The sequence below is a fragment of the Artemia franciscana genome, chromosome 11 (assembly GCF_032884065.1).
Source record: "Artemia franciscana chromosome 11, ASM3288406v1, whole genome shotgun sequence".
Taxonomy (NCBI): Eukaryota; Metazoa; Arthropoda; class Branchiopoda; order Anostraca; family Artemiidae; genus Artemia; species Artemia franciscana.
Window position 1 is genome coordinate 31,287,201 of NC_088873.1, and position 15,452 is coordinate 31,302,652.

A 15,452-nucleotide genomic window follows, 5' to 3' on the forward strand; every position below is an offset into this window, starting at 1 on the left:
GATGGTTTCAAATCAAAGGTTTTTTTTAAATCGAATACCTAAAATAATCCTTTTTATAAACAACGCTAGAAAAAAACAGTGAAAAAACCTGAATTTTTCAGTTGTTCAGTTGTCATGGAAACTTAATACGGTTTAATAGGCCGTCTTTTGAACAGACGCATTGAACGAGAAATAAATATTTTGAGCACAAAGAAATTATCGAAGAGATCGACAAAGTATACCAACAGATCCAAGCAAAGACCCTCGTCAGAAGGGAGACATGAAGCAACTTACCACACTTAACCCTCCCTTAGTTCTTTCCAGCCCCAATTGTTTATAAATTTGACAGGCAAGACCTTTATTTTTGCTCTATTTCAGCACTAAGTAAGGCATTTATGGAAGTATATACAACACTTGTCATCTGTAAAAAAAAAAGAAACTTGGATTGGTAGATTTTGAAAGGGTCATGGTGAATTTCAATGTCACTCAGCAAGGCAAGTAAAAGAAAACCCAACTTTAAGAGCAAACAAAATGATCCACTGAAACACATTCAATAGCTTGTTTGCGCATACTGACATCCTTAAACAGCCAGTGAAAAATATAGTAATATAGCTTTAGATATAGTAATATATATAGTAATATAGATATAGGAATATAGTAAATATAGTAATAGTAATATAATGTAATATAGTTGGCATAAAGTTGAATCGCCATGTCTCAAAACTGTAAATTCAGTCTCAAAAAGTGTTGGCTATCAAATCACAGAGAAACAGAGGGACTACTTGTAAAATATTGTGACTCTTAAACTTTCCGTTGTTTTTCTAGTTTGAAATTTCAGACAGGAGAACCAATAAGTGTAATTTAGCTTTTCCGTCTATATATTGGTTTAAAATTCCACATAGGAACACTGTAGAATCAAAGAGGGTTTATAGGGCGGGGTTATTTGGCTTCCCTTTTCAACATGCGCTTAACAAATAATGTGATTGGCATTTTAAATATACCACAGACGTTAACAAACGGAAAAACGGACTTTTAGCAAGAAATTGTATGAAAGTAAATCCGTCTTTCTCTCTTGACCAAACTCTGTGCCTTCAGAGTTCATTTTCTATAACTTAATTGTTAATCTTTAGCTGTCATTTTGATACTAGACTCACGTTGGGCATTTCATACCCTTGTAGGTTACATTTCACCCTTTTTCTCTGGATGTTTAGGTGCGTTCAGCAAGACTAACACTCCCAAATGGTACTTTATAAAATTTAACGACGTGGGCACGAATTATTTATATTAATTATTTTGGCATATCTTGGAAACTTGGGTGACGGGAAGGAAGATATGTGTCTAACGACGATTCTTTTCTAAAAAAAAACTTAAAATGCCTTTTCTTCCATTTTTTCTTTATTTTACGAAGGCCATTGCTAAAAATATTAGTGTTTTAAATAGTTGCTATTTAATGATAATCTTTACTGTTCCATGTCAGCACTGGTTTCTTGCAGTTTCTATAGGGCGATAATAGCTAATTCTGTGTCGTAGTTATGATATTATTAGCGATGACATTTGTAGCTGTAAATATACTTAAGTGTCATATATTTTAGGATCTTTCTCACGTATATCATGCATGTGAGTTACATTTTAGTCAATCGGTTAATCTTTTTTTTTCCTTTTTCCTTTCATGGATAACAGCTTGTTCATAAGGTTTTCCATATTAGGATCCATTAATTAAAGGACTATGAAATACTACCAGCTTTCATTACCATATTGTAGACGAATATTGAGGGAATTTTTATCTTTTAATAACTAAAAATGGTTGGCTGTTACATTCACTTAAAATAATTAGGAAGACCCAGCCCCCAGTCACCTAAGGGTAAGAGTGCATTATGTACTTCTTCGGATTTTCATAGATTGCCATTCAAAGTGAGAATATCAAATGTTTAGTTCTGGTTTATGGTGGGTCCTGAAAATCGTTAATTCTGAGAATTGACTTACATTGATTAATGAAATGAAAAGTTTCAAAAATCCTTAGGACTTTTATCATTAAGTGTTAAACTTATTCTAGACAAATGAATCAGACAAATAATTCAATTTTATGACTTCCAATAGCAATTGGTCTAGGTGTCTATTTGCAACTAAAATTTGATTCGGCTTGATATTTCTAACGGTATTATGTCACTTAGATGACAGTGTGTCTCAGAGACCAATTTGGTCAAGTTTTTTAGACAAAAAGTAGGGAATTCATAACTAGATTTTATTTTAATGCACTAATCAGCTGGTAGAAATGCTGCCCTAAATATTTTGATGTTTGGCAGTGTATTTGAGTGTTTGAATGATCTGAAGTGAATTTCACAGCCTCAAGCCACCTGATAGCAACACACCTCCTCTTCGGTCCCCTTAATCCAGAGGTTCTCCCTGTGCTACTTTTCATGAAAATCCTACTTCACTAAATTCCTTACTAATGACCTCTTCCTACCAGATTTTACTTGGGCCGCCGATGAATTTCTAAAAAGCGCGAATTTTAGAAACTTATCATCCTTTTTCCGTAGAATCTGACGCACGTATATTGGCCTTTCTTTCATCATATCCCAAGAAACTGGTATCAAACCCTATTTTTCATTCAGCTTATTATTGGATATTCGGTCATTCAAACAAGTGACTAAAAATATCCCTAGGCCATTGCTATGGAAAATACTGCACACCTTTCTTAACTTTTCGAAACAGTCAGGTTTCAGGGCTATGATTGACCATTGTCATTACCCCGACTTCTGGCTTTTAGGTCTTAGTTCGAATTCTTAGCTTAATATTCCTCCAAACTTTTTTCATCTGCATAAAACACCTTGCACCTTGACTTATTTTTTACACCTCTTTAAGTTTTAATTCGTGGAACAGGGAACATACTTACAGGTGTGATATAAGCAACAGTAAAGCTTTTACTTACTTCAAAAAGTGATGAAATTGAGAAACGGAGCAAGGAGACCACCGGAATCCCCTGTCAGTGTGGCGAAGATCCGACATAATATATCCATCTTCCCAGCGACAGCGTGTCGCTCCTGGTCCTCCCAAATAGCTCGGAGGAGGAGATCCATCATGGACTGAGCCAAGTCTGAAAAAAGTTGTTATCAAAACTTGCAGGATGAAGGCAACAATCTGAGGTTTCTTTTTGGAGTTTTCATAGGTATTTAGAGGCAATTGAGTACATCAATTAAATCTGCCAATTACCCAATTAAAAACACCCAAGAAATTGAGAAGCACAAAAAAAAACACGAAGTTTAGTTTAACAACTAATTGTTTAAATTATCATTTTGGGCAAAGGAGATTTGGGCAAAGAGCAGATTCCTGAGGGAGATAGAGGGACGTAAACAGTTGCTCAAGATACATGATTTATTGTATAGTTTTCTGGTAATGTTACGAATGATTTCTTTTGATACATGTTAGAATATGGACTATTTTTCACCTTTTTTGCGAAAGACATTTCCATAAGCAAAGACACAAATGCATGGGAAATACTTTTTTTCATATTCGCAAGGACAAAACATTTCCTGACCACAGATATGTGTCTTCTTTTAGGCAGTTATTCCTATAATAATATTCATTTTTTGTCCTTTAAACTAATTGATTGATAAAAATTAGTAGTAAAATATTCCTAATGTTCAAACCTAGAATAGACAATTTATCTAAATTCAGACTCATTCCCCACCCCAAATCCTCCCCAGAATTTCTAAATATTGGTGTATTCATTTTACGGTTTAAAAAACTTGGATATTGGCACAGTGGAGATACCAAAAGATTAGACAAGAGATGAGGTCATGATGAATGCTCACAGAGGTGTGATGCTTCCAGACTACTTCTATAGTATTCTCTGTATGTCATACATGTTGATGCCGTCAGTAATATATTTATTTGATTTTCTCTTGTCAGCAACATCAAACACACCCAAATCGCCATTTAACTGGCTAAATGGACATCAGCTTTTCGACCTCCTGTGTGTCTAAATGGTATGTTCTCCATAGGTCAAAGAAAGCCGCGAAAACTCCTGTCGAGTTAAGACAAGCAACCAGCTAAAGATAGGTCTAATGTCAATAGGTTGTCCATGTCTCGCGTCGGTTTGCCAGTGTCCTTTGATCCGTCTTCCGTTTGATTGTGTGTTTAGTATATGATGTAGGAGTTTAGCTAACATGTGCTAAATTTTATCCAGTTCTTATATTATCTAAGTCACCCAGGCTTGCAGAGTTACATCTTCAAGACTTCGGCACTAAGTGCCAGTTATTCTAAATTGAGTAAGGGGGGAATAAATTGTGAAACACATGTTCTCAGTGGCATAAACAGGGGTGCATGTATTTCCTAGATTCTTTTGCGTCCCTTGTCCCCAGGTTTTGAAAAATACCTTTATTGTGAGTATTTTCATTGAAAATGACAATTTTGGTATTTCCGTTGGTCAAATGAAAAAAACAGCAAATTCTCCCCCCACCCCCTTAGATTTTGAAAAATACAATCTGCCCACCTTCAAATTTTCGTGAATTACTGAATGCACTATAAATCTTTTTGTATAATCCCTGACTTAGATCTTCCTAAGACCGGAATAAATAATTCAGAATAAAAATAAAAAAAATAAAATGTAGGAAAATCAATATTCTATTTTAAAAAAGAGAAGAAATTCCGCACAGTTTAGTAGCCTGTTACTTCCCTTAAATGACTAAAAAAGAAGTTAAAGTATTCTTACAGGTGACCGACTTCATGCGCTGCAACTATAATCCCAGAAAATCCTCCAGTGTCTTCAACAATGGCGACGCTATTGACCTTTTCCAAACGTTTGTTAACAACGCATGCACCACCCACATAGGCAAAACCTAAAAACCAAAACAAACAAATAAATACTGCTGTTCACTCCTAGTTGAAAAGACCCCGAGGCTAATAAATTAAAATAATAATTATGGTACAAGAGTAATAGAAGGAAAGACTTAAAAAAGGGTTTCTATGAAAAATAAATGGCTAATAAAAGAAATAGCTTTCAAGGACATTACGCACGAATAAAAAAAATAAGCAGTAAAAAACTAGAAATAGGGCTCAAAACCATAATATAAGATCAATCCCCAATATGATACCCCTCAAAAAATTAGCAAAAATTCTACATCACGAGAGGACCAACTTTGGCAGTATCACAAATTACAATTTACCTTGCTAGAAGTAGAAATAAATCCTGGATTATATTGCTTAGAAACTTGGGAAAATGAAAGAACAAATTTGTAACTTCAAAAATAAAAAAAGATGAAACCGGTAAAACAAATTTTACAAGATTGATAATCTGATAAACAAGGATTGTAAATAAAACTATGCAAGGTTTAAATTGATGAAAACTTACATTGGTAACATTGACCTTAGGTAGATATTATAAGAAGCATCAATATTTACATAAACATGCAAACCAAACCTCAAAAAGCAAGCAGACGAACCAAAGACAGTAAAGGTTGTTACCCACGTCAATTTAGATGACAGAAAAGATGAATAAAGATTGGGAAACGTTAAGAGTAGGTCAGTCTTTATAGTGAAATAATAAGCCAGAAAAAATAGTTCGCTGGGTCCGAGTTTAAGTGTTGCTTAAGTTAAGTTAAAGTACCGAAATAGAATAGACTTCTATATTCTTAGGATCTCTTGATTTTTTTGCTCTCTTGGCAAGCCTTCATTGGGTCCTTGCGTTTGGAGGGCCTAATGAAAAGAAATATTTCGTATCTCAATTTACAATATTATGTTTAGCTGTAGCTGTCTATTTCAATTCAATCATGAAGGAAATCATACAATAAATGCACTACACATATATTTATTTATTTATATTTGAGATCATATCCAGGAGGTTTAAGCTGTTGATGTAACTTAAACAACCTAATTCAACCCCATTTCCTGTAATTATAGAGTTTGGTCACGATATACAACTTTTATTTTTTTTTTAGGAGGGATAGATAAAGCAGCGGACTACCGAAAGAAGTTATTTTGCGGACTACTCCAGAGATCTACTGGAAAAACTTTCAACGAAACTCTTATGTTACTAGTAACTTCCTTTATTCCTCATAGAAACTGAATGAGCAATTTAGAAATGTAGGCCAATATACTTTTATTTTGGGGGGAGAGGAAGGGGGTCATTGAAAGTGACTTTTTCGGTATTTTTATTGCAAAAATTGAAAAAAAAACACAATCAAAAATATATTTTACCCTCCCTCCCCCCTACATCTTCGTGAATTAACACTACTGCTTTCTCAGTTCTAAGCAAAATGATCATACCATTAGAAGAGTTTTTGGTAAGTTAACTTAAGTGTTTTGTCTTCTATGTGTCATCTTCGGAATTTTGTTTTAAGATTTTTTTTGGCAGCAAGTTGTCCCAATTTTTTTTTATTTAGCTTAACTGAAAAAATATAATATTTGATCCTTTAAAATGAAAGACTTAAATTTAATATTCAGGTGAATAATCAAATAATGAGTCTGAAATTTAGTCCTTCTCACGGGTATGACTTGAGATCTTAATAATAATTAGTCACTTTGGTTACAATTAATCTGTATTTGTCAGCGTCAACGTTAAATAACAGTAGATAAACAAATTTTGTAACCAAGATGTCAAACTATTCTCTAGTGAATTTGTCAGTATGGGCTGTTGTTTTACGAAGTCACTGAAAGAAAAGACAGAGTAAACAAGAGTGAAAAATTGACAGTGCATGAAGAATTTGTTTAATAAAAAATTTTATATTAGCAACAATGTTTTCGTGCTCATGTCCAATCTCGGTAATTAACCAAATGCCGTACGATTATTTTAATAGAACATTTCATTTATAAATAATATTATCCAGAATTATCATACCAAAAAATTATATTATTTGTTTATATCATCTTGACTATAAAAGTTTCTCCAATTATTTTATGATAAATCATATTTGTAACTAAGATTTTGTCGTATTCATCAAAATCGTTTTTATAAAACTCCTAATTATTATAAGATTCAAAAATTCTGAAAAAAAAAAAATTTTAGGCTAGGAATGAGAAAAAGTTAATTACATGAAAAGAAGGAAACTTAGGATAAAATTCAACCAGCCAGAGCTTATGAGATAAAATGTCGTTCGTTTAACAGAAAAAGATTACTTAAATTAATAGAGAAAGTTTCATTGCATAATAATGAAAATAAATGGTATTAAGTGGTTTATAAATATACTATGCAGCCATATGTCGACATTGAACGTAAAGAAAGTGAAATTAAAAAACTAGGGTTGATATAAGAGATTCGCATGATATTGTAGATTTCAATGCCACTAATTAAAGATATTTTTCGGCATTTGATGAATTTAGTATCAATAAATAATTGAGAAACTGCAATTTCTCTACTTTTCAACTAGAAATTTAGACAACGTATAGAATCAATTGGATTAAATGAATATTGAAAATGTTTGGAAACGCAATTAATCAATATAAAAAAAATGTATATACCGAGAATTTTACATCAGGCTACGTTTGAGGGTAGATACTCAAAACTACATATTGGCCTGATAATGCCCCACCATAATGAATTAAATAATGAAAATAAGTTTAATTCTGTTCTTGAAAACTTAAAGAAGTATAAAAAAAATTCAAATAAACGTGAAGTATGCTTTTGTGCTGGGGAAGTCAGTCAAGGTCACTTACCAGCCGTCCCTCTGTTGCAGTCATCAGTAGGGAATTCTCGTCTACACATGTCTAATCTGTGAAAGATAAAAAAATTAGAAGACATACAAAATCAGTGAAAGCTAAAAACTCCACGACAGATATTAAGAGCTATGAGTGATAGCCAAACATTGTTTTAAAGATGCGTTCAAGTTGGAATATATTTCAGAATGGTTATTTTATTCCCACCCACTTTGTACAATACCAGCACCGAATAGCAATCAATTCTCAAATTATTTACCCGCAGTTCCTTGAGAACAACTTCCATTTCTCTGTCGACGACAAAGATCAGACCTGGGGCAAAGAAAAATCCAATGATGAATTTTAAGACCGTTCTTGCAAGTTATCTATCCTAGTTACAAGGTCCCTGTTGACAGAGACCGATTTCCTGTGAATGCAGACGGTAAAAACAAAAGAACAAGTCAATATTATATCCAGTTTCAACATCAAGAGTTTATAGCTTATCTTTTTCGACATTATAACCGAACCAGAGAGTCCCAGTCATACTTGGGTTAAATCGTATTCCAGCAGATCAAGTTGAAAAACGAGCTATTCAGATGCCAGTAAGATTATGTATGTTTCCAAGCGACTTTACACTAGAAGTGTGGTACTGAATTGTGCTTCAATCCATAATTAAAACAAAATGAAAACATTAAACAAGGCTAAAATCTTTAATGACTCAGTCTTAATAAGGAATTTTACCCGTTTATCAATAGTTCAATTTTACTTTAATATTATGTGCAAAGGCAGTGTGTCTAAGAAATTATTTACTTCAATGCACTCTTCAGACTCAAAGAGGTAAGCAAAATGAAGCCAATATGAATACTTTCTACTATATGAATGGCACCATACCCAAAGCCTGCAACTTATCTTCCTTAGTGCTTTTTCTTACGATTTTTTATCTGATTATTCGATTTAGCTTCTTGGTGGGTTATTTAACAAATGGATCCGATGAGTATCTTCACTTTCAAAGTCACAACAAAGGTGCTTAAATTTTAATATACTTCTTCTTCTTCAAAAACGACGTTTTTTTCTTTTTTTAGAAGTTAGTAGTCTCGCTCAGTATGCCGGGACGTAATATATTTAGCAAGAATGAGCCAATCGAAATTCAACCTTTAAAACAAAGGTATTTCTTGGTAACGTGTTATTTTTTTTTTATAGTATCTTCATTTTTACAAACAACAGATTAAACCGAATATTTTGGAATTGTGCGCGAATTTTTACGGCTAATTTGTTGTACAATTTTCAAGCTACTGTCCTTTTAGAATTGACAGGTGAATATTTCAAATTGTTTTCTTCTTTTAACCAAATAAAGCCATTTATAATTTTGTTTCATTGCGAGTATTGTATCCAATACAACTTATAAATTTGAATTAAATTTTGAAAAAGATTATCTTATAGCCTTATTTGTAAGTTATAATTGATATCATAAATCTAGAAACGATAGGAGTCTCAATTCCAAATGTTGCTGTCTTTATTTCAATATAATTGGAACCGCTACTAAATTGTTTAGTCTTCTATCTCTATTATAAAGCCAATTAAAACAACGATTTGACATTTGTCGAGGTAGCTGTATCAATTTTTGACTGGTGTGAGTCATGCATCGTCAAAAGTTAAATGGCAGACGTATAAGCAAGTTGTACCTTAAGTGTTTAGTTTAGCCAAATTACCCTTACAACGCCCGTACTTGTAAAACAGCCAAATAAAAAACATATATAGCATTTGCTGGAATTCGGGGAAAATAAAGACAAGAATAGTTAAAACGATACTTTTTTTGATAAATTCTGCTTCATTATCACCTAACACGCGAGTTTCTCTGCCTTGCTTCGACTTATCGAGAAACTACTTTCTTATGACCGGAACAAACTTCTAGTGATTTATCCCCGATGTTTGTTTTTCTTTCCTTTTTTCATACTAATTCTACTGTATGTATATACGCCAATTCAATGGGACGCAAGAGTGGGTTTTTATGGGGTTTCTTTGTATAGTTTTTTATGGGGCACAAGAGGGAAAAATTTTTCTAGAGATCTCAGACTCAACAACACTAGCAATGCCTAACTGCAGGAAATTTTCTCATGTAGAGAGTTGAAATTTTTTCATGAATGAACTTGTAGTGCGTAGGCTCCTTGCCTTAAATAGACTGACCTCTCTATTTTTTCAATGTGAAGCTGCAGCAAGACGGGTGAAGTGGCGGTAATTATTTGATCTGTTCCCATTTCCTGTTCATTTGAACTTAGAGCCACCATTTCTGCCTGCCAGTAAAGAACGTGCTCTTTTATCCGTCAATCCGGTCAAAGAATATGTTCACTCTAATATCTCCAATTATATATAATGTAATCCTTGACAAGCCTTTACATGGTTACCACAGCGATATTTCTAAAGGTTTCGTAATAAATTTGGACAGAAAACATTTTATTGTTTTTTTAAGTTCACAATTGACGTTCGGTATTAGCATCAGTGTGTACTAGATGTGAATTTAATTAGAAAATCCCTTTCTTGGCAAACGATTATTACAACAGGTGCCAAGACGTCTGATCCGAAGTTCCCATTTTGGTTATTGGCAATACGTATCAATATGGTTTTCGGTTGGTAACTAAATTTTTTTTTTTTAGTAATTTTATCCATGATCCGACATCTAATAAAAATCACTGCTTGGTAGAATCAACAGGGCATGGAAGAGTACTGATTTCACAGTCAGATTACTTACTTTTTCTGGTAATGAAATGTGATTAGAGGCATGATTGTACTTTGAAGCCATTTATTTATAAATGAGAAAAAATCCACTGCCAAACAGAGCAATGAGGCATTAAGATGCTACCTTATACAGGGAAGGTGTGATGAATTTGGTGTTGTAAGTTTGACCTGCGTAACCTTTAGCAGAAGAAGGTCGTTCCATGAAAAAAGTAAGATACCTGTCGATCCGTATTCATCTACCATCGTAGAAGGCAAATATATTTTTTGGTTTTTTATTTACAATCATCACTGACAGGCATGGTGTCTATAAGAAAGGCGATGGAAACCAAAAAGTAACAACAATATGTTTTGAAACGCACGACTTGCATAGACATAGTAAACTATCTGAGAAAGAATAGGAATTCAATTTTTTACGCGGCAACTTACGGGTCGTTTTTTTTCTTTTCCGAATGCTGGTTCTTTTCTACGATGCTAGTTTTTTAGGGGGGGGGGGGCTCATTTACCATACCTGAACATCCTCCTCGTCTTGTAGATAGTTTTGAGATTGTAATGAAAGTCCGTAAGTTTCTTACATCTCGATACAGTTCGCCGATTTTGTTTTTTCTAGCCAACCCCATTTATAGTATCGGCAACATCTCAATTAAAATCATGTCTACAAGATAATATGTCCCGCGCAATAATTTCAACAATAATTTTAACAAGGTTCAAGCTTGAGAGCTTTGAAAAGGCTTATATTATTGCACTGTCATACCGAAGTTCTAGGGGAAACACTTACTTTGTGACTGCAACAGCAATGTCATACACGGGAAGTCTTCTTTCTTGGAATAAGTACTTTCCCATATCTGTGAGAGCTGCAGTTGAGTCGATTGCGTTTCTTCCAACTCGATTTTGTTCAAAATAGGGAGTAGCATCACGTCCCTGAAAGGAATTAGTCGAAGGTAAGAATCAAATGATTAAAAACCGCATCCAAATCTTTTATAGTCCCAGACATAAAAATTAGTACGCCAGATTTCTATCTTTTTTATATATTAATATGGGAAAAAAAATCTTCAACCATACCATAGGCAAAATCAGCATATTTTTCATTATTGGGTCGCGAACCCGTATTTAGGTGGGCCTAAGAGATTTGGACTTGTAAATTTTGTTTATGACTGAAAATTTGCTTTTGAACCGAAAAATGTATATGCATGTTATATTTGAGAAAACTTCCACTCGGACTCTCAAAGCTCTGATCATTTAAGGCAAAATCCAACAGTACATTCTTAGGGACAAATTTGAAACTAGTCTTTAAGTTGATTAAATACGTAAACTAACTCTTACAAAACTTAAACTGAACTGGAAAACTTAAGAATGTTGTTTTATAGCATATTTAAACAAGGTTTGTAAATAATAGTCAAATGAGAATATTGTTTCTAAATATCCTATTGAGGCTACAGATGAATGGGCGAACGGACATACACCTTGGAACAAACGGGAAAAGTAAATAATCTGATATTAAAGATAGATCAGAACTAATTGCCGCTTGACGTATGCAAGGCATAAAGGTTAAAATCAAACCTAAATAAAACACATCCTCTGTTTAAAAGGTCTGTAGCAAATTTAGTGTGTGACAAATCTTAAACTACCAGTGTTGCCAACCCTTTACTTAAAGACCAAGAAATAGTTAAAAATTAATTGTTGACGTAAATCTTAGTATAGGCAGAAAGAAAATGAGAAAAGTCAAACCTAATTGACTGACATACAAGAATTTAATTTAAGAGTACATTCAGACGTCAGGTTAACTTTCTTGAGCAATGTAATCGCTCTATCGAATTAATCCATATATGGAGCCGAGAATGTTAAGCTCTGCTTAGTTGGCTCAGTCTAATATGGGAAAAAGAGAAATTAGATACCACAAATCGCTCACGTACAAACACGGTGGCTAGCCATACTACTCAAAATCAACTGATTGCCTTATTCAGCAAGGTTGTGTGAAGGCTTTGAAATCATTTAGCCGGTTGATTCCCTTGAATGGCACATAATGGGTTCTGATTTTAGGCTTTGTTGAGGTATTTTTGGGAGGGGGGGCGTGTGTCAATATTTGAAGGATACTGATTTGGATACAGAATTTGAGACAAAAAATATTGCATTTTCTTCACCTATCTCAGAAACGGAATATCACTCATTTAGGGCAAAAAAAATATTGCCATACACAGGACTCATAGAACAGAAAGAGGTGTACTATAAATTTATAGGTATGATTTTGGATGAGAAGCCCATATTATCCTAACTATGGATTTTAAAAGCCCCCCCCCCCCCCCCGAAAAAAATGTAAAAATTTAGAAGTCTTGACTTTTTTCTTCTTTTTTGAAGGCCGAGCGATCTTTCTTTTCCTATCGTAAAACACCTTAGAAAAAATGTTTTAGAAAGTCAAGGTTACCCTCCGCTCTCCTAGAACGTGAATGTAGTGACATTAAATATCAATTTAAGCGCAGAATAAAAATTAGTACTGTCAGGAATAGCGGGCAACACTACAGAAGTTTACCAAATACCGCTTGTTTGAAATAGGCGTTATCATAGCGACCTTGAAATAGTATGTTAAAAATGCATTGAAACTGAAAAATACAATAAAAATCGAAATTGACTAGTCATTTTTGGTACTGAATTACATAAAACAAACTAGTTTTTTAAGTGAAAGTAAGGAGCGACATTAAAACTTAAAACGAACAAAAATTACTCCGTATATGAAATGGGTTGTCCCCTCCGCAATCCCTCGGTCTTTACGCTAAAGTTTTTAATTGTTTTAAGAATCAGAATTGTGGCAAAGAGTCAAACTTTAGCGTAAAGAGCGAGGGATTGCAGAGGGGACAACCCATTTCATATACGGAGTAATTTCTGTTCGTTTTAAGCTTTAATGTCGCTCCTTACTTTCAGTTAAAAAAACTAGTTTTTTTATGTAATTTCTGAACGTTTTTGAATTAATGCATGTTTGATTTTGGCTCTCCACACATAAATTATTTAAATGAAATTTGCATATTAATTCCTTTTTTGGCTAAATGGCTTTCTCTTAGTTTTGATCAGACGATTTTGAGAAATAAGGGGTGGGGAAAGCCTAGTTGCCCTGCAATTTTTCGATTACATAAAAAGGCAGCTATAAATCTTAATTTTTAACGAATGTTTTTATTAGTAAAAAATATACGTAACTCAAGAATTAGCTTACGTAACAAACTTTTATATTCTTAAATTTTTATTATGTATATGAGGGGGTTTGTACCCTCGTTAATACCTCGCTCTTTACGCTAAATCGTAAGTTTTGTCCCAATTCTTTAAGAATAACCCCTGAATCCGAAAGGCCGTAGAATAAATAGTTGACATTACTAAAAATACTATAGCATAAAGAGCGATGTATTTATCTCCTCCTAAATACCTCGCTCTTTATGCTAAAGTATTTTTAGAACCTCTCATATGCGTAATAATCTCTATTCGTTTTAAGTTTCAATGTTACTCCTTACTTTCAATTGAAAAAACTTTCCCATGTTTATTTTTTCATTGTTTTTTTATAGTAATTTTAGAAAGCCCTCCGCCCTTTTCATTGAATTTCTGTTTCCCCATGACATATTTTTCCAAGGAAACATCCTCCCACATAGCTCCCTCCCCTCAACCCCACAACCAAAAAAAAAAAACCTGAAAACGCTGTACACTTCCCAATAACCATTATTATATGTAAACACTGGCCGAAGTTTGTAACTTGCAGCCCCTTCCCCAGGGACTGTGGGGGAGTAAGTCATTCCCAAGGACATAGTTATTATGGTTTTTGACTATGCGGAACAAAATGGCTATCTCAAAATTTTGATCCGTTGACTTTGGAGAAAATATGAGCGTGGGAGGGTGCCCTCCAATTTTTTTGGTAACTTAAAAAGGGCACTAGAACTTTTCATTTCCGTTAGAATGAGCCCTCTTGCGACATTCTAGGACCACTTGGTCTATACGATGACCCCTGGAAAAAAAAACAAAAAAAAACAAATAAACACGCACCCGTGATTTATCTTCTGGCAAAAAATACGAAATTCCACATTTTTGTAGATAGGAGCTTGAAACTTCTCCAATAGGGTCCTCTGATACGCTGAATCTGATGGTGTGATTTTCGTTAAGATTCTATGACTTTTAGAGGTTGTTTTCCCCTATTTTTTAAAATAAGGCAAATTTTCTCAGACTCGTAACTTTTGATGGGTAAGACTAAACTTGATTAAATTTATATATTTAAAATCAGCATTAAAATGCGATTCTTTTGATGCAGCTATTGACATCAAAACCCGATTTTTTAGAGTTTTGGTTGCTATTGAGCCGGGTCGCTCCTTACTACAGTTCGTTACCACGAACTGTTTGATGAATTTGACATTAAATGAATTTTGACATTACACATTGAATAAAAATGCAACAGAAAAACGTCATGTTAAAAAAAAATGATATAAGCCTTACTTTGCAAATGTAAAACACGACGTCTTACGTGGATACATTAACGTTTCTAATCAAAGTAACGTTGAGCTGTATGGTATAAAAATTAAAACAGCGAGCTCTCTACCGTGCGTCCACCGTAAGCACGGCAGTGCCAATTTAGCACTATCTCATTATGTGTAGCACTGTAGCACGTGCTCAGGGTTGCTAAAATAGAACGATAGTAGTACTAAAATAGCCCGAAAGTACTATTTCAGCACTACTAGAGCCAATTTTTTGACTATAGCACCGAAAATCACTGTGTTGCGCGCAAATATGGGCAATTGTAGCACATTAGTAACTGACCATGGTGGCAAACCTGCTCTATGCTGGCAGAAAACTTCAAACGAGTTTTTTTCACAGAAGGGTATATTTAGCGTGAAAAATCGGTTGCTTTTAACAACCATGTCTCGGCAGTTGAAAAATGGGATTTTTAATCTGAGAAAGAAATTAGCAACATTGTAAAATTTCACCGGAAACAATAGAGCCTAACCCCAACCATATCTTAGTCAATCGTTCAAATTACGGATTCAATTAAGAGCTGCACAGTTTAATTATAATATTTTGGCAACTAGCTTACATATTAGCGGATGAAAGTGAATGTTCTATTCATTAATTTCAAGTTCAAGGATCGGAAG

General features: G+C 33.9%; 1 protein-coding gene across 2 annotated transcripts in view; it reads right to left on the reverse strand.

Annotated features, from left to right (window-relative positions):
• The window catches only part of LOC136033091 (A disintegrin and metalloproteinase with thrombospondin motifs like), a 101,170-nt gene that overhangs the window by 13,351 nt on the left and 72,367 nt on the right, over window positions 1-15,452 (reverse strand). For both annotated transcript variants that reach the window (XM_065713699.1, XM_065713698.1), the window contains exons 9-12: window positions 11,117-11,259; window positions 7,630-7,685; window positions 4,691-4,817; window positions 2,909-3,073 (exon numbers count right to left, since the gene is read on the reverse strand). In XM_065713699.1, coding sequence (XP_065569771.1) covers window positions 2,909-3,073; window positions 4,691-4,817; window positions 7,630-7,685; window positions 11,117-11,259 — 491 coding nt within the window. The remainder of the gene's footprint in view (window positions 1-2,908; window positions 3,074-4,690; window positions 4,818-7,629; window positions 7,686-11,116; window positions 11,260-15,452) is intronic.